The sequence below is a fragment of the Aphelocoma coerulescens genome, chromosome 1, assembly GCF_041296385.1.
Source record: "Aphelocoma coerulescens isolate FSJ_1873_10779 chromosome 1, UR_Acoe_1.0, whole genome shotgun sequence".
Lineage (NCBI taxonomy): Eukaryota > Metazoa > Chordata > Aves > Passeriformes > Corvidae > Aphelocoma > Aphelocoma coerulescens.
Window position 1 is genome coordinate 70,364,841 of NC_091013.1, and position 26,714 is coordinate 70,391,554.

The window sequence follows — 26,714 nt, forward strand, 5'->3', positions numbered from 1 at the left end:
AGATATTCAAGAAATGTCTGCACACAATCCTGTGCCATGTGCTCCAGGATTGCCCTGCTTGAGCAGGACCAGATGACCTACTGTGATCCCCTCCAATCCGACCCATGCTGTGATCCTGTGAATTTCTGTAACTGCTTCTGGAGAAATTTTTTGCTAAATGTTGGGCTTATTACAGCAAAGATATTACTATGAGCACAAAGGTGTATTTCCACAGATGCCATCACAGCAGATCCTGCTTGGCAGCATTACCAAAACTAAAGAGGGTCCAGGGAATGGGCCAAGGATGGGAAGAAAATGTGACTAAGAAGCGGTGTGTGGTGATCTGTTTACCCACTGCTTTTCTGATCCCGTATTTCCCCTCCGCATTCCCCTGCCCCTAGCCCTGCTGCTCCCTCAGGCTCTCCCTATTGTTTCCTGTACCCCAACCCCTGAGCCCCTGAGAAAACCCACCTGCGCCGGGATCACGAGGTCTCTTTGCCTCTGGGGATCGCTGGGATGTGATGCTACATTAAAGGTCCTCTGAAGCCCTCATGGAGGGACCCTTCTCACCTGCTTTGCTGTTCACTGTGTTGCTGAGCTGACAGCTGGCTGGAGCAAGAATGCGGGGCCATCCAAAAAGGCTACGGGAGGACAGAATGGCTGTCCTGCCCTAAGCAGCCCTGCTGAGCTCTCTGGGAAAGCTGCAGCTTGTTAAACCAAACTTAGCACTGCAACTGGGGTGAAGACAGGGAAAGAGAATCCCTGGAGGAGACCTGGAGACCTGAGCACTGGTATTTCTTCTGGAACTACCATAAGATGAAGAACGGGACAGCCACCAGCAGCTGGTGGCTGGTGGACACAACCAACCCTCTCACCTGATGTGGGCAGCCAGGCAGGCCAAAGCTCTTTTGCTGCCCTTAGGGCAGTCTACTAGATTAGGCAGATCTTATTGGCTTATAGCTGGTTTTGTGTGGTGGGAACATGGGTGCTGGCAGTGTGCCTTCTTCCAGGGTGCTGGGTGTCCGGGACTCAGAAGCAACAGTGATGGCTCATAGTGAAGCAGAGACAATAATCACCTGAAATGGGAGGAAGCTTTTTCACTGTGCCCACAATGTACAAGATATTGTGTGAAATGTTAGTTATTCCAATCGTTCCATCTAAAGCTGGGAATGTGGGGTCTTTTCAATTTGTGCTCAACTAGTTCTCCCACTGTTAAGCAAGAACCAAGGGTGTTCAGCACCTCTGGAAGTGAAATCAATTCTATGTAGATGACTAACCTGAAGCACCTGAGAAAATGAGGGCTTAGAAGTAGGTTTCTCATTCACGCATAGACAATGCAATCTATGATTATTGTGTACCACAGAGAGGGGCTGAGACTTTTCTTGACTTTATTTGTCCCTCTGAAGGCAGAATGACTGCTGTGAGCTTTTTGTCTAAACATTATCCACAGTTTTGTATTAGGCAGTCAAGACAGGACAGAGACTCATCCCACATCAAAATAGATAAACAAGATAAGTGAGAACATTTACCTTCTGGAAGCATTTTTCTCTCTCCACTGACTCCAGCAGGAGGTTAGACAGTTTACAATAATGTCTAACATTTAAATAGCTATCAGTAGCTGAGAGGAGGTCTGCATAAACAGTGTGTACCTGCATGCTCACATCTATTACAGCTGCAGTTCAAATGACAAAGGTAATACAATAAATCCAGATTTTCTGGATGTGTAACAGTATTCCTTCTATTACCAAATGCATGCCTGTAGCGGTAAAACATACACTAACCAGGACTAAAATATGCCTAGCTGGTGTGCACTGCTCAGTCTATGGCACATGCAGTGACAGGCATATCACATGCCAGCATCTAACTTTGCTTTCTTCCCACTTTGACAGTAACAGTGCTGCCTTCTGACATGTCTTCCTCATCACTGACAGGTTTGCCACATACATCAAAGGCTTAAGCTTCTCTTTTTATTTTGAAAAGCTTCTGTTCTGCTTTGCTCTCTCACAGATGGAGTACTGAAACAATCATTAAAATAAATACTATCAATATTCAATCTGTCACAAGAAGTAAATGACATGTATGGGTGAATGTAAGATATTCAGTGATGCAGGATCGGTTCTTCAGCTGCTCCCTTCTCCCAGTGCATTGGAGGTGCACTGCGTAGATGTGAGCATGGACATTAAGACTTTTAAAGCAGACAGGGACAACTCTAATGTAGTGCTGAAGCTCTCTGCTACTTTTAGCCTCCTCCTTTTGCTTTTCAAATCTATTGGAAATGGACAAGTGCTGCACTGCATTGGCAATTCACTGAATTCGAGATACACAAAATCATACCTGTACTGACACCTTCTTTTCTGTCAATTTTCCTTATGACATATCCCTATGTTTTGTTCCTTAGTCTTCCCTATGGCATTTTAGTAGCTTTATCAGAGCAGTGTAAAAGTTGCCAGTGATTTAACAGACAATGAAAATACAGTGAACAGAGGCATGTTTGGATAACAAGCATATATCTAACATTACTTTAAATTATTCTGAACCACCGTGTCAATAATCAACTTAAAGTCATTAATTAAAAAACATTTCTGCATTCGCCATTTCTTTCCCAGTCTCTAAGCAAAACAAGTCAAAATTCTCGTGTTTTAAGTTCATTTAATCTGCATACATGAAACATTTTTCAAGAGGCATAAGTAAATCTGAAGTAAATTTGATATGGACACTTCATGTTTAAGGATTACTTTTGCTGATGCACTCCATTGCAAGCATGTTGGCATTAATTTTTTTTTTTTTTCAGGATCTGAGAGGATTCAGATGGTTTATATGAGAATTCAGGCATTAGTAATGACTGTGTGATCATGGTTTTGGAAAACTAAGAATATATTTCCCGGCTACATTTGCAGATTTATGTTTCTTAAGAAAAGCAAGAATGAAGTAATTTTGATCTCTGATGGATGAAACCCATTGGAATGGAAACTAACATCCATGAAGAACAGGGCTTACCTTATCTTACACCTGCCAAGTGCGTGGGGTCTACAAAGGAAGCAAAGTATGAAGAATACCAAAGCAAAATAGAAAATCAGGCAAGCCCATATGAATTTCAGAATGTGCCACTGGAACCTGAGCCGAGCTTGCTGTCTCTGTCATCCTTATTGGACCACGAGACATCCTTACAACTTGGCATGGCTGCAGGGTGTGCCAGTGCCACCAACCAGCCTGAGACAAAGCACCTTTGTGAAGAATTATCCTGTTCTACAAGGCACACACCAAAGGAAGATCCTTTAAACCTTCCCATGCACACAGAGTGGCCAGTCCTTACAGGAAAAAATTCAGACAAGAAACCAGCAGCAAATCATGAGATCAGAGTCATAAAACACAAATCAAGTGCTATCACATTTTCTGATTTTGAATTTTTATCACATGAAGCTGACACTAAGCTCCATATTTGCGAGGCAGGAGAAGCAGATGATTTTTGTCCTGAAGAGGAAGAAGCAGATAACAGAGGTGATGATGATACATTTACAGAACTGCCATTGTATGAGGCATTTTTCAAAGGTCTTCAGAGAAGGAATGTTTCTCAAAGAAAGCAAGCTAAACATGAACTTACTAAATATCAGCACATCTGTCATTTAGAAGACTGCAATAATCATTCTGAAAAGCCATTGAAGGACCATGACAAGGAAGAAAAACACATGGAGCTGGAGGTAATACAAGCTACTCTTTAGTTTCAAGTGTGTTTTAAATAAGTGGTGTCATTCAAGGTTGGTTACAGGAGAAAAAGGAGTTGTGTAGATTGTTATAGGGTGATAATGAATTACAAAATTAAGAACCTAAACCTACAGTAAAAGTAAACTAGATTTTTTCACTAGACAAATCTTACTTCAGATTGACCACACTTCTATTAGCCTGAACTTTAAACTTCGGTTTTCTGTTTTACTTTTTTTTTTTTTTTAATAATGGGAACAATTCCTACATTCCTATAAGATCATATATCGTGCCATGTACAGCATACAGTCTGAGGACTGTTCCAAAGGGATAGAACTCACATTTAGTCTTGGAGCAGAATATATTTCTTCATGCTGAAAAATGGGCTTTTAGTGTGGTGACACTGTAGCACTGAGCTACTTAACCCACAGCACTGTTTCCACTTAATAACTGTTTTCTGTACTATTATTTCATTAAAACAGTATGGAGAACAAGTTAAAAACTGGTATATAATATTTTTTTGGTTGGGTTTGTTTTTTTGTATCTGCACTGTTATACATCATGATGTTCTATAGACCAGAGGCCAAAATGAAAACAGAAGATTCAGGACAAAATTAAAAACCCTGTGTAAAAAAAAAAAAAAAAAATCATCCAACTATATATAACCTTTCCAGAAAAAAAAAAAAAAGGTAGAGTAAATTAACTTTGTTTATTGGAACTGGAGGAACAGAAGCCTCCCAGTTGAATTGTCACTAGTCTGGAAAATAAGCATGGTTTCCCCCCTGCCCCCAGCTGGTGACAAACCAAATGACTGGAGCTAAACATGTTTATGATTGGAGAAGTTCAGTTCTAGTACAAAAATATGAAGTGACTCCAAATAGTGGGCAAAAACAAACCCTTAGAATTCCAGTGTTCCTGACCTTGAAGAACAAATTGGTTTTAACGTGCAGGTCAGGCATACCTTTCCTTCCTCTCTCTTCTCCTTCCTCCAGCTTTTAAAAGAAGTTATTTACCATGTAAATCTGCTCTATGCCTTGAAAACCAGGCTTAGTAGTAGTCCTAGTAGTCCTAGTCTTTTACCCAGTGTGTTTCATTTTACTCTGCCTGCAGTTTTCCTTTTACTTCTATATATAACACAGAGCTGCTTCATTGATTTCTGATTAAATGAAAGGAAGTAGAATTTGGACTATAATGTCTGTATTTATGTCAAAACTGTGGTGTACAATACTTAATTGCTTCTCTCCTTTAGTCCTAATCTGCCTCCAGTTTGGGGTGACTAATTCTGCCCTCCCTATCTGAGTGGGACTTTTGTGCTGTGTTTCATACATATCCCAACTTTACTGCAGAAACCCATAAGCACACGAAGAAATAAGCCAGATTTCTAGAAATTTTTTGCAGCAGATAATATTAGAAGACCAAGGCCCAAAGATTGTTCCCAAACAGTGTGGCTTTTGATGCAACTGACTCTGAGAGGTTCTCATGACACGTGGTTTACTAAGTAATTGCATTGCTACTCTAACCTAAGCCAAGTCTTACTTCCGCATTTACTCAGAAACATTCACATTAATGACAATAGTATGTCTCAAAATGGATGCACAATACCCTTTGAATTCTCTTTACTGAAGGTCATTCCCATAGATAAAAGGGAGAGGCCAGGAGATGTTGTCATTCAGTTTACTTTATGTCTATGCTATAAAATAAGCTCAAGGATGCAGCTTGTAGTGCAAAATAATGGATTATAAATTGCCAGACAAGCATGTGAAATTACCTATTAAATCCCAGTAAATGTGTCAAAACATTTCAAAAACTGGAAGCAATGATGTAGTACTGGTTTTGATTTTTTTCTATGTAAATAAGTATGTGTCATTCTAGGAAAGCCTCCAATAATTAAAAAAAAAAACAACTTAAAAAAATTAAGATTATCTTGTCTCTCAAATTTTAGCAGCAGTCATGCATTACTATTCAGACTAAAAACTCTCCCCATGACTCTGGTTGAAGCAAATGTATGTCATTGTCAAGTTACTTATTTCTATTGTTTAGAAATGGTGTTGGGAAGAAATGTCTTTCTAGTGGAAAGAAATTAAATAAATAAAGACAGCATGGGGTAAAAATCCCGACAAGAGCAACTGTTCCTGCTAAACCTTAAACTTAAAAATCATATAATAAACAGATTACTTTGGCCATACACATACAGACTATCACACACAACACCCTGCACCAGATCCTGGCTAAATCCTTGCTACTGGAGTTCACAGTGAATTGTGTTTAACATCTACCCCACAGGGGCATTCCTAGCCAGATGTACTTGTTACTGACTGCAAACCTCCTATTTTAGGTCTAGAAAGGAGGAAAGGCTGTCACCTTGTCCAAGATGGAAGCGCCGGCCCTTGCAGGCAGTCACCACAAGCAGAGTCAGTGTCCCAATCTCCTTTTAAATAACTGTTACAAGCATTTAGGTGGCAACTGTTGAACTTCTTGTTTCATTCTAATTAACAAGCAGACACAAATCTTCAAGTGCACTGAACAATAAACAAGTAGAGGGAAGATTGAAAAAATTAATCTTGTGTATGCTGCCAACTCTACGTCAAGTGGAAGAAACTGCTGAAAACAATTCATATAATGGTGCCCTTTAAGAAAATCTCTTTCTTTTTCTTCCAAAGGCATACAGCTTCTGCCTCTTCTGAGTGGTACAAGATAAATGATACTTCTGTTCACTTTATGAATTCAGCATGGTCCCCGAGTTTCCACCCTTAGAGCAGTTCCACATATATTTCCTGTGCCTTCTCATAAAATCTAAATTTGGCAATCTGTTTTTCTTTGTCAGGAGTCTGCAATCAGCAGTACATTTAATGCCCAAACATAGTTCTGCCCAAATACTTAGGCTAATAGTTGGACTAAATGTTCTTAAAGGTTCTTTCCAACCTAAATAATTCTGATTATTTGGTTAATTCTGTCCAGAGATTCTTTTACAGATCTGAAGTGGCACCTTCAGCCATTTTTCCTTGTTTAACTTCAAGTCTTCATATCAAACTTGATACAGTGTTTGTGCATGCAGCCATCTCTGTGTTCAGGGGCAATAAATTATTGAGAATAGCTTCTTAAACATAACATTTTTCTAGACTGTCATTTCTTCAAACCATACTGAGCAGGACACAGCTGATGACCATATTGAACCAGGAACTACTATTCAACTTTCCATCTGTAAGCTTATCCTATCTTTACGTAGTCTGAAAACAGTATGTGTTACTTTCAGGAGTAGCATTTCAGGCAAGCAAAAAATTGAAGATATTGGACAGATATTAGACAATATGAAAGTATTATGAAATCATACCCTTGACAGTGTGAATTGTCATGGATCTTCCCTCACCTCGGGAATTGTATAGAAATCCTGCTAATATTGTTGGCTGCTGCAAAGAGACAAGCAGAGTCCTACCAGCACGGCAGCAAACTGAAAACCCTTCTGGGGCAATTTCAAATAGTTTCTTTGGGCAGCCCATATTAGCAACTGGAACAGCCAAAACGGTTTCTGTTGCTGTTGACATTACTTAGGGCACCTAACTGAGTTGTCACAACTTCCTCTATTGTTTCTCTCTCCCTTGAGAGACAAGGGGATAAGTCAGCAAGGCCATGTGCTGGAAAGGAACGTGTAGAGTAGCCATTAGGACGTGCTAGGTACTCCAGCAGCCTCTCTGCAGCCTCTATGTCTGCACACATATTTACATCATGCCTCTTTCAACACATTTAGGAAGATCTACACCGAACCTGCTTGTTTGTTTAAAGGACCATAATGATGGACTAATATTTGCATTGAATGTTAACCTTGTTCAGCCGGGTCAAACAAAGAGTGAGATGCCACTCCCCAGGAGAGACAAGATGACCGAAACAGATAATTTGCTAATTAAGGTAGTGTTCACAATGAATATCTTTGTCAGGATTTGGCCTTCAGACTTAAGTTCAAAGACTTTTGGAGGAGGCTGCACAGGTATGGGAGTGGCCAGTACAATGTCACAGACAGCTTCCGTGTACAGCTCTGTATTGTGTTAGCAGGGGAGCTGTGCCGTCACCTTTCACCATCAGTAAATCTTCAAGTAAAACTGTAGTGTTCTGAAGCAGGTTTGTGAAAGCTCCATTGTTTTTGACATTTAAAGTTAAGGCAACTGAACTCTGGAAATTATTTCAGAAAACAGTCATTTACTAGCAAAAACCTGGATGATCAGTTTCTCTTTTGTTGATTATTCATTTACTTTCACTAATTTCCTTGTTCCATCCTTGTACTACAGTTAGGTAAATTTTATCCTCATTACACAATCACTGCCAAATGAAAAGTTCGATAATCATTGTATCAGCTTAAACCACAAGATTTAGGCTGGAATAATTTGCTGAGATGCAATATGGAAGTTTCCATAGCATCTGCCCCTCATTTTGTCTGCTTGATGCAGCCTAGGATGCAGTTGGCTTTCTGGGCTGTGAGGGCACATTGCTGGCTTATGTCCTGCTTTTCATCCATGAGAACCCCCGAGTTCTTCTCGGCAGGGCTGCTCTCAATGAGTTCCTCTCCCAATCTCATGTGCTTATGTCTGGGATTGCCCTGATGCAGGTGCAGCCCCTTGCGCCTGGACTTGTTGAACCTCATGAGGTTCTTGTGGGCTCACTTCTGAGGTTTCTCCATGTCCCCACAGATGGCATCCCGTCCTTCTGGTGGGTCAACTGCACTACTCAGCTTTGTGTCATCCAAAAACTCGCTGAGGGTGCACTCGATCTCTCTCTCGATGTCAATGATGAAGATATTGAAGAGCACAGGTCCCAGGACAGAGCCCTGAGGGAGACCACTTGTCAGTGGCCTCCACCTGGACACAGAGCCATTGACCAGAATTCTCTGGCTGTGTCCATCCAGCCAATTCCTTATCAACCAAATAGTCCAGCCCTTCAAATCCATTTGCCTCCACTTTGGAGATAAGGATGTCATGGGGGACTGTGTCAAAGGCCATACAGAAGTCTAGGGAGATGACATCAGTCAGTCTTCTCTTGTCAGTTGCTGCAGTCCCAAATAGAGGAGATAAATACCATAAAATTTATTCAAAAGCCATAGTCCTTAAGGTCAATTATCATTCCTTAAAATATATGTATACTTCTGTGTGACTCGTAAACATTTTAATCAAGTAATCATACCCTATGAGAAAGGAATCAGAAAGTTTTAAGTCTTTGACAATGAATTAATTTGACCTGGCAGCGTGCTCAGGTGGCCAAGAAGGCCAGTGGCATCCTGGCCTGTACCAGCACTAGTGTGGCCAGCAGGACCAGGGCAGTGACTGTCCCCCTGTACTCGGCACTGGTAAGGCCACACCTTGAATCCTGTGTTCAGTTCTGGGCCCCTCACTACAAGGTCATTGAGGGGCTGGAGCATGTCCAGGGAAGGGCAATGGAGCTGGGGAAGGGTCTGGAGCACAAGTCTGATGAGGTGCAATTGATGGAGTTGGGGTTATTTAGTCTGGAGAAAAGGAAGCTCAGGGGAGATTTCATTACTCTCTACAATTGCCTGAAAGGAGGATGTAGCCAGGTGGGGGTGAGTGTCTTCTGACATGTCTCAAGTGAAAGGACAAGAGGAAATGACCCTAAGTTGTGCTAGGAGAGGTTCAGATTAGATATTATTTTAAAAAATTCACCTAAAGAATGGTTAGGCATTGGAATAAGATGCCCAGGGAGGTAGTGGAGTCACCATCTCTGGAAGCATTCAAGAGACATCTGGATGTGGCACTTGGGGATATGGTTTAGGGTGATTATGGTGGTGCTGGGTTGCTGGTTGGACTAGATGATCTTGAAGGTATCTTCCAACCTTGATGACTCTGTGATCCCGTGAATTTTCCTTATTCAGATTATACTGAGTTCATTCAATTTAAATGATCAAAACAGAGCAGCAGTCTGTGATGAGGTATGAGACCTGCCAAAGTAAGCTTCTTAGCCTTATACTTGGATGGCTTACACTCTGCTAGGTCCTTGTGCCTCTTGTATTCCTGCTCAGTGCCTTGCTTAGTCACTCTGAAGCACTTTTATGAGAGGTACTTTTCTGTTTTCATTAATGAGGCAGTGGGACTTAGGTGGAATTTAAGCTATCTGAAAATTGCCCCACAATAGTTCCTTCTTCTCTAATTCAGTTGTACAAGAGCAAAAGCTAGAAAGGAACATATTAGAGTGAAGTACAAATTCCTACTCTCATTCCTCCCATACTTTGGAAGTTTGTACTTTATTTTACTCTGTGAAACTGAGACTCCAAAGCTAGAGGAGGAGAATGGTTGCAAACTTGTGATGACTTCTTTGTGAGGAATAATACCGTTATTATAATCTCCATTTAGTCATCTTCTGCAGACATGGGAAGTCTACCCAGGTAGGAGAGCTGAGCACTGAAATAATACCCAGGGAGAACAGGCTATGAAGTCAAGGGGAGGAAAATGGGAAATTGCTTGTCTAAGAAAGGAGTGATGCACTGAGCTTTATACATTCTAATTTCCTTGGTGTGTCTGTAAGATTTGCACTTTCTGTATTTCAATGACACATTCTCTAGAGCTGATAGAAAAGGACATGGTAAGTAGAACTTTGTAAAGTTTTTAGCATTTATGCTTGTTTTCTGCCTGCTTGGAAAAGGGACTGGAGAACTGCTGATTACTTTGGCAATGATGCATTATTATCAGTCAATAAATAATCACAATCAGCTCTTTATTATTAAGAGTCAGATAAATGCTGGCTTAGGGACTTTGACTTTTAAGTTAAAAGAAAGAATTTTTTATTAGCTTCACAAATTTGAAGGACTAATGGTGAATACAGCATTTTGTATTGAGTACTTTTTTCTCCCACCTCAGTATTCCCATTACAATATGGCATTTGTTGTGTCCTGCTTGTTGTGAACATTAGCTACACAACTGTTTCTACTGAGAAATTATAGGAATTTTGGAAAGTAACAGTAAAGGTATAACAAGAATAGTAATTTAAGGATTTGCATAAAGATCATACTGAAAAAAATTGGTATATTGAAATCATGTAGGAAAACATGCAGATACTATCAAAAATACTGCCTTTTATCTCTTCAGCATACTTGCATGCTGCTTGCATGTTTTAATTAACATGCATCACTCGTTGTCAATAAATATAGAATTAAAAAATAAAAAGATATATGGCCCTAGAAAGGATACACTTCTTGCCATTAGCAGGTACACCTATTTTAAATCACAAGATCATCTTCAGCAGGCATCAGGGGCTGCTAGGTTGAGACTGGAGAAAGCATGCACTCTGGTTTTTGTGGAATATATCCTACAAACTATTTTGAGCAGTCCCTTTCAGTTTGGGCTCTTTCCTCCAGGGAAAAGTTGTAATACGACGGGATGTAACCTGTCCTTTATCAAAAGCAAAGCTAATGAACAAATCTCCATATGATGGGGTGACTAACACTCAAAAACTTCAGAGGGCTGCATTGCAGTTGATATTTCTGCAGTTTGGAGAATGCCATCACTCTAAAAACATGTAGCATATGGCATGTATTACTGACATAGTGAGATTCTGAGAAAATTAAAATTCCAGGATAAAGTAATGAAGAAAATTGGATAATTAGTCAAAAGGACAACTGATCTTGACTTTCAAACTCCTTTAGAAAATTTACAAAGTACTTGGTGTTGAATTAGGTTATATACATATTTTATATATATCATATATATATATTATAGAAGGTGAGATTACTGAGTTACCTTGCACAGTGTGAAAGCCTTGGGCTGTTCAGGTTAATGTGTAGAACTTTATAGCTGTCCTACTGAAAAGATACCACACTGCCAACAAATTTTGTTGCACAGCCTCACCATGGCCCCATGTGCACACATTAAAACACCCCAAAACCAGCATTTTGGGAACTCCTCCTTTAGTGTGTTCAAGAGCATTAGTGCATTGTTTATTGTTTATATTTATTGTTATTGTTTTTATTTATCTGTAGAATATTATCTGGAATATTCAGAAGATTATATAGTTAACACAATAGATGTATTATACTAAAGGGGAGAATATTCATTACATGTAACTTGAGTTATGGCTTTTTCAAATATTGACTACTTGATTTGTTGTGTATTTGAATATTTTAGAATCATAAGGTCACCTCAGGAAAGACCAGTATTATTATTGCTCTTGCCAGAAAACATAAAAAAAGATTATGTGTTTATGGTTGCATTGAGTCCATAAAATAGAAGAGGTATATCAAGAGTCTTCTTTAAAAGTATCTGAAAATATCTGGAACCTGTGCAATGTGAGCCCATTCAAGTGTTTCATGTATCTCTACAGAAGGAGAGAAAAAGTCAACAGAAAATATGCCCTAAGTGAAGGCTGTGATGAACAACATTCCTCTGTCAGAGCATGGGAACAGGCACCTGTGAGAATTACAGACTGAGTTTTAGGTGCAGGGGACTAGAAGAAATATGAAGGAATCTGTTAATCTGTTTATCATTGAAATTAAGATATTTCTTAAACGAACAAATGGAGGCACTGGATAAATTGTGGGATGGGCAGTAAGCAGAACCTGTGAGATCGGAAACTTGCACAAAAGATGAGGGGAACAGGTTGGGTTGCATTTTAAAGCTCGTTTGGCTGCCAAGTGAGGATTTGTTATGTTTTTCAAGTCAGCCAATAGAACTGCAGTACAGCAGAGGAAAAAAACCCAAACAAAACAGAAAGAAACAGAACATTACTCAATCAAAAACCTTGAAAACTTTATTTTGTAATATGTAAACGTTCTCAAGATGGAGTAAGAAAAATTAGTTGCAAATTTCTTCACCCACAGAAGTCCCTCTGAAAGATTGTGGCACTTCCTACAAGGCATTTAGGTGCTTTTGAAACTTCTTCCTAGGTAACACATGCCCAGTTAATGAAAAAAGACTCTAGGGATACAGCTAGGAGCCCTCTGTCCTTCTTTGTATGAAATTTGAATAAAATAATGTTAGCTTGATATTGTGACAGACATATTTCTTTGGTAGTGCCATGGGACCCCAACTGACATGACCTGACATGCTCAGGGATCTATGACCATTTTGGTACTGCCACATGACAACCTACCATACAACCAGAAATCTGTGTGAACACTGAAATACGTGACTGAAACCAATTTGGAGGAACATAAAAAATGTATTTTAAATGTCATGAACTTCATAGAGAGTTTAGGATGATGGATCTGAGATTTCGTTTTATGACATTCTTGTGTGGTTGCTTTCTGTAGGAAAGTGTCATCAGCCTCAAGCCTTTCCTTAACAATCTCTCCAAGTACGGAGTATTTCAAATTGTAATAAAAATGGAAACAGATTGTTCTTTCTATCCAAGCTTTTGTTCAAATTGATGCTCTTGTAAAACTATTGCCTAGTTTTGAATTATCTCAGAGCTAAGACTTTTGCAGTGCAGAGAAGGGAAATCTCCTCTGAATTAGCTTGGAGTTCTTCTGAAATAAATCAGACAGGACATTGAAGTCAATGTCTGCATTTGAAATATTTTTTCTTCCATAAATTAACTTCAGCAAAATCTCACCGGTCTTTTTCTATTGTACTACTGGGCTTTCTTTATGTGTGCTTTCTATGGATTCTGAAATTCTTTGCCATTTAGACTATCAATCCAATGTTTCAAAGATCAGGTCTAGAATAGATAATGTTTTAGTGTCAATGATTTAACAGCTCATTTTTAATGTATGTGCAGAGGAACTTTGTTTGGCTTTAACCTAATCTTTGTGGTGAAGTAATTAGTGATATCATAGATAAACTACTGTAAGGTTTGCAGCTACCATTTGTTGTTTCTATTCAACCAGTAAAATGGTGACATTTCAGTATTTACATAATAATGACTTTTCACTGTGGCAAAAGCCTTGGTAGTTAGTCTGGGGTCTGATTTACTTAAATAAAAAATGTAAAAAAGCTGCTAAACCTGTCACGGAACAACAGAACATAACACCGCAACTTGTATGTATTTTATTCTTTATGATGTACATTTATGATATCAAGATCAAGAGAAAAGTACACAAAGCCAGTAACTAGAAGAAAGAATAAACAGACTGCCTATTAATAACATGCCAAGATAGGTGCCTAAACTGAGAGAAAGTGGAGTACCAAGTATTTCTGCAACTAAAGATCTAGACTCCAAGAGTTCACCTCAAGGTGTGCTTTTATCTGCTGTGTTCTAGAGTTTACCAAGGTATTACAAATAAATGGTGATATATGGAAAATTATTATGTTTGTGAGATAAAAGATGATTAAACTAAAAAAGATTACCCCTGGAAGACAGAAACATTCCAAAGACCCTAGGGTTTTTTTTAAATAAAAGTTGCAATACTATGATGCATTTCTAATGCAAGGGGGCTATCAAGATACCCCTCTGTTTTGTGTTTTGTGTAGTACAGATCAAGTGCTATTTTGAATCGTCCAAGCCTTGTCTTGGGGGACACATAATGCCACTGAGGTTAAAAAAAAACCCTAAAAAAATTAAAAGAGAGAAATGGTATTAAAAAGCCTTAGTGGGAAACCCCCAATATTCCAAGCAAGCAGAAACAAACTCATGTCTTTCTGAAATAAAGGCAAAGGAAAATTATCCAAGTTCAGAAAATGCTTTTGAAACCAAACTTTTCAGACATGACAAAGCCTGCATTTTGCATGCGAATAACAGACAGCAAACTTTAAAACTGCCACTTTTCCAAGTAAAAAGAAACAAAAAATAACAGCAAACTCTAGTAAGAATTGCTATAAATTGGAATGTATACATTCACAGTTTAAAAGCTCTCAGATCTCCTGTGTGCAGTGTTTCCAGCTTTATACAAAGTTCTTAAGAAGATGAGTTTAAGTTGCATTAAACAGAATGAAGATATCTAAGCTAAAAAAAAAAAAAAAAGATGACTCGACCTTCTTGATGGGTGCTTTTTTTCTTATTTGTAATTTGTGTTCAAACGGTTGCAAATACTGAGGAGTGCTCACACAAGCAGCTTGGAACACACTGCATTTAATTCTAATGCAAATTAAAATGAATCCATAAGAGTAGCAAGTATGAGGTTGAAAACTGTACAAATTTGAGAAGGAAAATTTGGTTTATGCATCTAATTTAAAACTGGCAGTATATATCAAAAAACCGCAACCTCCTAGGTATAACATTACAAATAAAAGCATTCCATTTTGCAAAGGAAGTAATTCTTTTTAAATTCAGGGTTACTCTAGTTCAGAAAAAAAACTCCCCAAAGATTCAAAATTCTCCATGACAGTGAATAATTCCTTACCCTGGGTGTGATATGTCAGGAGCCTCCAGCAGCTTGCTAGGTGGGCTACTAAGGAGCTTGGATAGCCTAACTGGCAGGGAAAGGTATTTTCCCCAGAGGAAAGTTGTCAGAATTAAGCTGTCTTTGAAAAGTAAATCAAGCTTGATGCATTGACAAATATCAATTATATGAAAAGAATATCACTTATAATGTAAGATATGAAATTGCTATCACTTTGGCATTTTAAATTTTAAATTCAAACTTATGTTGGGTGGGTTGCAACTAGGCTGGTTTCTACACTGTCTAAGCAGGATTTTTCCAGCAGGGCTAAACTTTACATTGATCAGTTTATGCACATTTTCCCTCTAAGAGCTGTCTAGCCCAATTCCTTTTGTTACTGTTTCGGGTTTTGGTTTGTTTTCTTGGTTTTCTTTACAGGTAGCAATATCACATTGGGACTATACAGAGGTGAGCAGCATTGGAGAGCAATTGGGAGAACTTGTCACTTTTTTAAGTTCCTCAAGTGTTGCATTCAGGCAAAGTGCTAAAATACAAACTGTGATCCTTCCAACCTTTATCCTGGTGTGTTTAGATATACCCGAAACATACATAAAACTTTCTTCTCAAGGATATCTAGAGATCTTCCTGAACCTGCAAATCTTGCAATTCTACATTATACTTCATTTTGCTAGCAAGATTTTGCTTATTAGTGCTACTGTTAAGTCTTCTGCATTTCAAAATGCACTTGTTTGAAGTACGTAACTGGAGAAACTAGCTGAAATCCTTGAATTAGCCTAGGAATTGTTTGTTTTCAGTTATTTGCAGAGTTACACCAATAGACCTTTTTATGTGGATTTTTGTGGTTGATGGGGTTTTTCTAAAATATGCCATATCACAGGGAACTGAAATATGTATGAATAGAATTATCAATGCTGGAAATCATCCCACAGCAGGAGGTTTTTTTCGCTCTTTCTTATAATTCTCCTAGTAATTCCAAACAACGTTTTCCTGTTCTTTTCAATAACCATTACTTTTATAAATAAAGCTTACCAAATACCTTAACAAGGATAAACAGAATTTTTGAATGCTTTCAGTTAAGGTAGTTCACAAAGAGCCAGGCAAATACAAATAAAACTAAAGTACTCCAAAATACAAGCTATGTTAGAACTGGGAGTCAATAATGGTCAGGCTAAATCTCTGCTTGATAAGTGAAACCCTGGGACAAGCTCATGCTTTCAGCTTCACCTGCCTCAGAACTTCTTCAGTGCATTTGTATTTTGAAGATTTTGCAAAACTCCTGTATATTATAAAAGTAGTTGCTACAGGTCACTGTTCTCCTTCAACCCTTCTTATTCCAGCAGCAGACATCTGAAGCAAGGGACAGAGAACATGACTGAACCTTAAGGTTCTGGTAACAGTAGTTTTTGCTATTTAGTGACCATCATACTCTTACAGCAAGACAGATTTTTTGGAGCTCTAGGCCTCATTTTCCAACCTATGTGTTATACAAAAACACTTACATGGTACAAGCAATCTGTTTACAAGCTCTGGGAACACAGAAGCTATTCTTTTCCTTCAGGAACGATGCCTAAGGCCGCTTTATCAAAGCAACTTTTCTTCAAAAATTGAGATCAAACTGATTTATTTAACAGAAAGTTTTTTAGGGTTTTTAACTCAGTATCTTCTTTCCAAGCTAAAAAGGACATGCTAAAATATATAATCACTATTTTGTTTCTGTTTGTGACTAAAAAAGCCACAAAAGAGTCTTCATAAAGTAAGATGTCCAGGGGAAGCAAAACATTATGTGGTCAGTATTAGGCATATATGCAGTCAGTATTATGAAGTAATAATACAACATCTACTTCACAGTTCCTTTTTTTTTTATTATTCTAGCAAGACAGGCCTTTACAAATACCATTAATAATTACAAATACCATGAATAGTTAAAGTTTTGAAAGTTGTTTTGATCTCTCACATGGTACATATGTCTGTTTCTAATCCCTGAAAGAAGAAATGTAGTTCAAATTCTGAACACTATAGGTACATAACTAGCATTAATAATTAAAAATATAAGACTACACACTACATAAATTAATAAGGGATTAAGGATTCTATGAATGCACAGACAAATGCATTAAGTGATGATCTTAATTCAGCATTTAAATTCTGCCCAATTCCTTCAGCTTCTTAGTTTCTATATTTGTCATGGCTATTCTTGTCATTTAGAGAAAAAAGAAAAAGTATAAACTACAGCAGGTTATTATAGTAGCACACCTGATGCTGGGGCTTTTAGCATAGGCAGGTAGCAGAAATAGATCTTTCAGTTTACCAAACAAAAGATGGAAAAAAAACCCAAACAGAAACACAGAGAGGTGACTTGCAAGACATGTCCCTGATACAGCCAATGGCTTGTTCAAAATTTTATGTGTAACACTCTTTGCTTCTCCAGGTTGAAAGTTTTTGTTCGTTTTACTAGGCAGGGAGGAGTGAAATCTAATCTCTATAGTTTAGGCTATTAATTCTCTGACACTCAGATATTTAAGTATCTATGGTTCTTGATCATCCATGGGGCCTGGTGGAGTATGCCTGCAGCTCTTGTAATTTTCTTCCAGAGAAACAGGGAATGTAGTAGGAAGACGAGGAGGAGTGGAAGTGGGGATGGTGCACAGCACATCTTGCCTTAACATGGAGTTAAGACATCAGCAGAATGTTATCTGGGTGTTAGGGAATGTATCCAGTTTCCACATTATAGAGAAAGCAGGCTGTCAAATGAAGCACATATATTTCTTACATAGTTGAGGAAAAGACACTGATTCCTTCCTCATTCCCAATGACTGGGCTTTTTCCAAAAAAGATTTTCAAAAACATACTCATCTGCTGCAATTTTGCCACAAAAAATAATTTTCCTTTATGTGGCTGTTTTCAATCCACTCTTCTTTCCCCTGCCTAACATTCAGAAAAGGACTAACTAAATCCCTGTCTTGATCCTTGGCCACTAGAGACAGGCATCTAATGAATTCACTGCACTCCCTGAGTGCTCTGCAAGGAGCAACCTGGCAGGGCTGACACCTAAACGGAAGCTGTTGAGAAACTCCTTTGCTGCTTATGAAAAAATAAAAGAGCATGCGGGATGAGTGACACAAATCCTATAAAATCAGCAAATAAGCTCTGAACAACCTTTGTAATGTATTTTTCTTCAGTTTCTCGATCAGAGACCAACTGCCCTTCATGAGGGAAAAAAAGTCATTTATAAAATCAAGCATCTCAGGATAGGAAGTGGAAATTTATTGTCCTACTGTTTCTACAGACTTCACCTAATCACCCCAGGATGATTATCTCAGAAAACTAATTAATCGTTCCAAAATGCTTTTCAGATTTAAGATTACCACCCTGACATTCTGCAGAATTAATGCCTCCTACCTCACCCCTTTCAGCACCTCTTGCTTCCCAAACTATTCCACACCTCTCACTGCTTTCCATCATACTCCAGTTCTCTCCTGTTCTTGCATTATCTCCAGTTTCTACTTCCCACTATTTTCCCAACACTGCCTATGTCTTCTTTCTTTCCCTTCCCCCAGAATGTCCCCAGGCCCCCTCCATGACTTCAGCAAGGGATGATCAATATGTGCTTTAGCTGTGGTACCTTTTCACTGCCTGGCCAATTAGCACACATAAATTCATCAGCAGCTACTCAGAAATTATACTGGCTGTTATCCTTGGTTTTATAGTGGGTCATCACTTTTGTCTCTTGAACAGTCACAATTTTGATTAAACCTGATATTCCTTCCCGTCTTTTAAACTGGCTTGAAGGTATCTGAACTTTTCAAAAGTTGTGGGAGAAACGTAACAGCAGCTGAGCAACACAAAGCCAGAACGCTATGATTTTGTTCTCTTAAAACACCAAGGAAAAAAAGAAAAAAGAAAATATGAAAGAATTATTTAAAAGTCTAATTGCTTTATCTATAAGTACCCTTAAAATATAATGGAGAAAAGTTGGAAAAATATGTACATTTAGCAGTTAATTAAAGCTATAAATTCCTATAATGAACAGTTAGGAAAGGTCTATTACAAAAAGTAAATCAAACTAGAAAACTAGACTATCCAGAAGGAAAACACAAGAGAACTGATTTTTAAAAGGTATTTAAAAATGCTTTGATTGATGTCATCCAAAATGTTTTAGTTTTATCTATTACAGAGGAATAGAAGTTGGGAGTTACATTTATTCTCATTTGTATTGACCCAGACGACAAAGAACCACAATCAAAATTAGGTTTCCCCAGCACCTAGAGCTGTTTGCTGTAACGTGATCCAAATTCATGCTTCAAAGCCTTGATTCTCTGCTCTACCAGCTTCTCCTGAGTGTCATGATGTCAACATTAGTAGGCTGATCCTCCACATCTGGATCTGATGCTTTGCCAGGCTTCACTCTCTGTAATGAAAGGAACTGCAATTACAGCCTGACTTTGACTTGAAGCATCCAGGATTTCTATTCTTCCTCCCTACCCATATCCTTCCATTTCATGCCCAAAATGTAATGGACTTTGAAGAAAAAAAAAGCCCCTTTTCCATCACCAAGAAAGATAAAAGACGAGATTGTCCAAATCTGCCAACTCAGACTCATTTTTATATGTCAAATGAAATAAGCAAATCTTTAGTGTTTTCAGAAATGCTTAATTTTAGACATTCTTCTCTTGTCTAGAAGTTTGGAGAATTTTCTCTCTTGTCTGGAAGTCTCCTTTCGCGCTCAAATATCAGAGTTGAATTCAGGCTGTCTCACAACTAACAAAAGTCATCAACTGACCCAAGGCAAACTGTGATACAATCAAATGGTTCAAACACAAATAATTTCAGAATTATGTGCTTCTGACAGCCAGGGCTGCCTAGCCTTGAGAATTTGGGCACATTTTGCACTGATTACTGTCTCAGATTATCTATGCAGTTCCTATTATTCATGAAACTATTGAAATCAAGGCAATCTATTCATACCTCAGATTTCACACAATTATATTCCTGAAGTCGAATAGAATCAGTCTCAACTGAGCACAATTTACTCTGACATCTGTCAGCTACGACAGAGGGGCAGATTTTCCATGCAGAAAATTACAGATTTAATTTTCAGAAGTGTGTGTAGCTATTTAGAGGTGCAGTTAGCCAGTTTTAAGTGCAATGCTTTTATGGTAGCAGCTGTAGCCTTGAACATTAAAGAAGGAACTTTTGTTCAGTGTATGCAATTGCAGAAATATTTCTGAAAATATCTCCGGTGAGGGACACCCCACAAGCCCTCTGGGCAATCTGTTCCAGTGCTGGGTGACCCACACAGTAAAGAAGTCCTCCCGCATGTTCAGGTGCAACTTCCTGTGCATCGGTTTCTGCCCCTTGCCTCTTGTCCTATTGCTTGGCAGCACGGAGCAGAGCCTGGTCCGTCCTCTGACACCTCCCTTCAGATACTCATAGACATTGATTAGGTCCCCTCTCAGCTGTCTCTTCTCGAGGCTGAACAGGCCCAGCTCCCTCAGCCTTTCCTTGTAAGAGAGATGCTCCAGTCCCTTGATACATTTTGCAATCCTCCGCTGAAGAGAGATGCTCCAGTCCCTTGCAGCCTTCCGCTGGACCCGCTCCAGGAGGTCTGTGTCTCTCTTGCACTGAGGAGCCCAGAAGTGAAAGATCTGCTTGTCTTTAGATTGCTTTTAAGCCTTGTGTGTCTCTGCTTAGCTGTGCAGCCAAAGCAGCAGCAGCCTCCGCACGCCCAGCCAAGGCATGAGGCAGGTCCTTCTAGCTGAAGTGCTCTGACATACGGAGAACCTGAGGCAGGGCCCTATGGAAAAGTCATTTATTGGAAGGGCAAAGCCAGACCCGGCTGGGAGAATTTCCACACCACGGGGGAGGCTCTCGGGGCAAGCCTGAAGCAGGGCCAGCTCGGAAGCCCCTCAGGGCCCGGGCACTCCGGCGTTCCCTCGTCCCCGTCCCTGGGGCCGCTGCGCCCCTGAAGGTAACGGGGCGGGCCGATCGCTCCCACGGGCAGGCGGGCGGCGGCTCCGGGGCTCAGCCTCGCCCCCTGCAGGAGCCGCTCCCCGCTGGCAGCGGCTTTTCTCCTCACAGAGCCCATGCGGGCGGCGCCTCCCGGTGCGGGGGCAGATGGCGAAGCACGGCCGGATGCCAGCGCGGCGCCGGGAGCGAGGCACGGCCGTGTCCCGGAGCGCTGCCCCGGCAGCTCCCGCCGCCCCTGCCCGGCGTGGGCGCGCTCCCTTCCCTGCCCGCTAGAGCGCCCCCTCGGCCGCCGCGGCGCCGCCCGCCAGGTGGCGCTGCCACCCCGCGAGCCGGCGGCGGCCACCGCCCCCGCCCCCCCCGCCCCGGCTCCGCCCCGCCCGGTGACGTCACAGCGGCGCGAGCGGAAAGGGAAGGGGGGAGGCGCTGCGCGCGCACCTCGGGGCGCTGGCCCGGGCACGAGCCCCGCCCCTCCCCTCCCCCCCCCACACCCCCCGGCCGCGCGAGAGCCCCTGGAGAGGGCGGGGTCGGGCCGGGGACCGTTGGGTGCGCGCGGGCGCCGCCATTGTTGGCGGGGAGGGCGGGAAGGCGCGGCCGCCCCTCAGCGCCTCCGCCGCGCCTTCCGCTCCTGCCCCTCCGCCCGCCCTGGCCCCGCTCCGGTCCCGCTCCCCCGCTCTGCCTCAGGGCCCGGCTCCGGGGCCGCAGCGGCGGCGAGAGAGGCGCCTGTGCCCCAAACGTGCCCCGAGCCCGCCCTGCCGCGGCCCCGCTCGGCGGTACGTGCTGGCCCCCGCCCTGCCCCGGGGCCCGGAATGCTGTGGCCTTGAGCACGAGCGTGTGGAAACGATTCGTGGGGTTGTTTTCGGGGGAGTTTCTTGTTTTTCGGTTTTCGTTTTTTTTGTGAGATTATGCTTCCCCCAGAGAAGGATCGGGAAAAGCAACACTCTTGTTTTGGGGTTTTTTTGGTTTTGTTTTTGTTTGTCTGTTTGTTTGGTTTTGGAGTTTTGTTTTTTGTAAAGTACTCGTTATTTGGAGGGATCTGAGAAAATCTGGTGGCCTGCAGGTCCTAATGCTCACTCATTCATTTTTGATTGGAGAAACCTTTTCTTTGTTCTTTCTCCTCTGACTTTTGGAGGAAGAAGCCTTTGTGCAGCCTTTCGTGGGATGGTGCTACTGTCTCCAGTCCCAGCGAGGTTCCCTGCTGCTGCTGCAAGAGCTGCTGTTGTGAAAATTCGGTTTCTTTGCAAATCTTACATGACGTTTTTAGTGCACATGTCATAGAATATTTAAAGCATGTGTCAGCTGTCATTTGGTGTGAAGATACCAAGGTGTTTGTAAATTTGCAGGTGCATATTATTTTGGGACAACCACAAGAATTTTGTGGAACTACATGGATATAATAAAATTATAGGATGGTTTGGATTGGAAGGGACCTTAATGATCATCTGGTTCCAACACTGCTGCCGTGGGCAGGGACACTGTACACTAGACCAGGTTGCTCAGAGCTCCGTCTGATCTGGCCTTGAACACTTCCAGGGATGGAGCACCCACAACTTCTCTGGCAACTTGTTCCAGTGTCTCACCACCCTCACAGTAATATGGGGAAACTTGGATGAATCTCTTGTACACCTTACACATGAGCTATTACTTGTCATAATTTTATTTTGTTATTTAACAGATAAGTGTAAGTTATCATTAATTTAAGTAATCTGAGATAATACTGGAATGTTTTAGCAACTGTAGTTGCATTTCTTTGAGAAAAACACAATCTTTGCATTATACAAGTTTTTGAAATAATGTTAGCAATATGAGCTACATAATTTTTGTTAATTTTGTTGTTCTAGAAATTTCAACAGTTTTTTAAACGGATTTTTAAAATGCGTTCAAGCATCCTTAAATACTTACAGCAAGTGCATAGATGGCATCTAAATAGTTTTTGAATAATACTGAGGGAATAGCCCAGTGGTTAAACCTGGATACTTGGGTGTCAAACTTCCAGTGGAGATCTGGGAATCATGCCTAATTACTTATCTGGGCCCGGGATTAATGCTCTCTCTTCATTGTTAGCTTGATGAAAATTGGTTCAGGATATAATTTAGAAGGTTTACATTATTTCAATTATTATCTATTCTCTTGTCCTCTCATAAATTCATGTTCCGTCCATTGTCCCATCACCACCTATCCTTAGCTGCTAAAAATAGCATCCCTTCTGCCAAGCTTTCTCATCTTTGTCCTTAAGTACCCTTGAATTCCAGAAGGTGCCTTTTGCTCTTTATTTGTTCCATTAATTTCAGATTTCTGTATCCAAGTGGCTTACGAACATTAATACATCTTCTCATTAGAGCATCGTAAGAACTTGGGCAGGGAACAATGTCAGATTTGACAAAACTCCATGAATTCTTGTGAATTTTAGAAAGAGCATTCTTTTAATCATCCTCAATGGGTTTGAGGTTTTTGTTTGGTAGCTTGTCATAAATATGATGATAGTATTGCTGTGATTTTACTGGTTTTGTATTATCAACAGTGCTTTTATGAGTTATGTTTTTGTGTGTAATGTATGTACCAAAGAAGCAGCTTACTTTGAAAATAACTGAAGTTCCAAGTACTTGGAGACGTTCTGTAGTACCAGTTTTCTTGGAAATTCTTTCACTGTAGATAAGAATTTTTAAAATTCCAGTAACTGAAAACAGGAATGTGGCTATTTTAAGATAAAGTGTTAAAGTTATAGTTACCTACAAAAGATTTTTAAATAAAAGTATGCTGGCACTTGGTGTCTCTTTCTTTACGATTAGAAAATTGCCAGATATTGTGAGATCTCTGTCTTTACCATCTTAATCTTTAGAATCTGCTCCAGAGTCCTTCAAGGAAACACTGACACTGGTATTTTTAGAAGAAATGACTCAGCTTGTGTGTTGGATTGCCAGGCAGCCCTGGTGCCAGCAGAGGGATTGATTCCCAGCTCTCGGTGCCTTTCAGTGCCCACACACTGAGCACCAACTTGTGTCCAAGTGAGCTCTGACAGTTGTGACTGATCACCGTGGCTGCCAGTGTGCGAAGGCAGCAGACAAAGCCTTGCTTAATTCAACTGCTGTATTAAACAATTTGTATTGCTTTACCAATAAAAACTAGACAAAACCCCAGCCAACAGTGGAATAAATTACCTGTGCTGTTTCACAGCTGGAGCCTGGCAGGGGAGGGGAGGAGGGCACCCATGTTGGCTCCTATTGCTCCAGGGGAAGTAGTGCTGCCCCTGTTCCAAATGGGGACACGCCACACAGGTCGCTTCATTCTGGGTCCAGCAGCAAAAGTAAGGCACGAGTGCTTCCTCTCATGAGGCTCCAGTGCTTCATGCTTTAGATAAGCTCATTGGTGGCTTTCCCCTAGCACTTTTGAAGGCTTTTTCCCAACGTGAAAAACCTTCCCAAAATTGCTTTACCTTCCATAAGATCTCCAGAATGTTTCATGGGTCACAGAATCATTTTCGGTTAAAATTTTTATCTGTAATTACTGTTTTCTAGTTCATGTTACTTTAACTACTGGTGTCCTTTTTTTCAAATTAATGGCCCTGGCTTGGCTCCTCACCAGGCCCGTGTTCCTCAAGATCATGAACAGGAAGGCTTTGACAAAAGACTGAATGTGGCAATCAGTGCTAATGTCTGGTAGACATGGTGGTGTTCAATTGTAGGTTGGACTCAGTGAACTGAGGGTCTTTTCCAAGCTAATTGATTCTGTCAGCTCACAACGAGGGCATGGTCACAGCAGCCTGGATCACCTCCGGTCTTAACCCCTTTAATGAGCTCATCCACAGTGGTGAGCACCAGGTCCAGTAGTGCTTCTCATCTGGTTGGTTTGTCCAATACCTGGACCAGGAAGTTGTCCTCAATGCACCCAAGGATTCTCCTGGATTTCTTACAGCTAGCTGTGTTGCTTTCCCAGCAGATGCCTGGGTGGTGAAAGTCCTCCACTAGGATGAGAGCTGATGTGATGCTTCCTGTATCTGAAGCAGGAGGCTTGGTCTCCCCCTGATCAGACCCCCACCACAAGTGTCCTTTGTTGGTCCTGTCTTTGATTTTTTTACCCACAGGCTCTCAGCCTGTTTGTGGCTGGTTTTCAGAGGCACCTCTTCACAATCTATTCCTTCCTTTACATAGAGCACAAAACCCCTGTCCCTCTTCACCTGTACATCTCTTTTTTAAAGCTCATAGCCTTTGACTACAGTTCTGTCCCAGCATCTTTCCCTGATAGGTCACAGTTTTCTAATTGCATTGTGTTTTCCAACTCCTCTTGCTTATTTCCCATGTCGTGTGCATAAGCATAGAGGCATTTCAGCTGGGCTATGGGCTGCACCACCTTTTGGGAGGAACCCTCCCTAATTCCTTTGGGATGATTTACAGGTATTTCCCTGTGGTTTTCTAGAGTGTCGGTATCTTCTGGTTCTTCTCTGTCACTCAGAAGTACATCCCCTTCCCTCTAATGCACATAAAAGATATCAGGCCAAAGGTGAATCTGAGCCCAGCTCTTACACATCCTGGGCAGCTCTAACCACAATGTTTTTTAAAGAGAGAACTCTTATTTAGGAAAACTGATTAAGTCCTACCCAGTCTCAAAAGGTGTAACTAACCACACTGAGGAGAAGGATCTGTAAATTACATATTCTGGTCTGTAACTTTTTGTGGATTTAGTGTGTGAGATCCCTCAGTGTCGTAGAACCCAGTCTGAAACCTAGCATTTATTAGTCAGGAAGCACTGCAGGGAGATACCTGCTGTGAACAGACACAAGTTGGTTACATTTTCCAGAGGAGTCATGGTTAGTGTGGATTTTGCAATTAGTAATTTTCTGTGAAGAAGTTACTTGTATCTTAATACCTGTGTGTGTAAACTATTTTGGCATACATTGTCACTAACTGTGATGTGCAGGTGCAAGCACTGTTGCAGATGGTGCCAAACCAAATGAACATGGACAGTGTGAGGAATTTGACTGCTGCAGGTGTTTGGGAAACTAGAAGTGCAGTTCACTTCCTTCACCTCACAAAGGTGGTGGAAATGGTAGAATAGATAAATGATGAGCCAGCATCTGTTGTGAAGCAGCTGAAGGTAGGGTAACCCGAGAGGATAATTCATATGCTGAAATAGAAGCAGATGTCAATTAAGACAGCCTGTCTGGCCATTCGGGTGCCAGTTCTGTAGCATGTGTCATCAGTACAGGCTTGACAAACAGCCTGTTTGTGAAATTTGGTGTTGCTTGACATCATAATTTGTTGGAAGGTGGAGATGCTGTAGGCATTGAGAATCTGGAAAATTTAATAATTGAAGCAAACCCAAATTATAATTTGATGTTAAAACCAATGAGGTGCCATTTTAAGTTGTCGTTGGTTTTCTTAATGAGAAGTCCAGTACAAAACTAGTTGCTTTTACTGGAAACAAAATGAAGCTGCAACAGAATTTTCATATTAGACTGTCTGAGCTACTGTACTTTAAAACTTCTGCAGTGGTGTGCAACTGTTTTCCAAAACATTTTGCTCCAAACCTTTTCTTCAACTAAATTCCTTTCTTCTCCTCTTCCAATTTCTCTTTTGTCTTGGGTGAAACACCATGCTGATGCAGCTTGTGGCCTTCAGTCCTAGGAATTAGCTTAGGTTTCTTCATCTGGGAAGTTTTCCATAAACATAGTATTTGGAAGATTCCATTGCTAAAACGGGTTCTGTCCTGTCCTGCCTAGCTCAGAGCAACACTCCTTAAAAACTGATGCAAGAATCCTTAAAAGAGACAGGACTTCAGAATTTTGTTTTCTTTCGTACGATGGACA

At 40.8% G+C, this 26,714-nt stretch overlaps 1 protein-coding gene across 2 annotated transcripts in view; it reads left to right on the top strand.

The window, feature by feature from the left end:
* STARD13 (StAR related lipid transfer domain containing 13) overlaps positions 1-26,714 on the top strand; it is a 289,013-nt gene that overhangs the window by 44,326 nt on the left and 217,973 nt on the right. For both annotated transcript variants that reach the window (XM_069012168.1, XM_069012174.1), the window contains one exon: positions 2,771-3,677. In XM_069012168.1, the coding sequence (XP_068868269.1) occupies positions 2,928-3,677 (750 nt within the window). In that variant the 5' untranslated portion in view covers positions 2,771-2,927. The remainder of the gene's footprint in view (positions 1-2,770; positions 3,678-26,714) is intronic.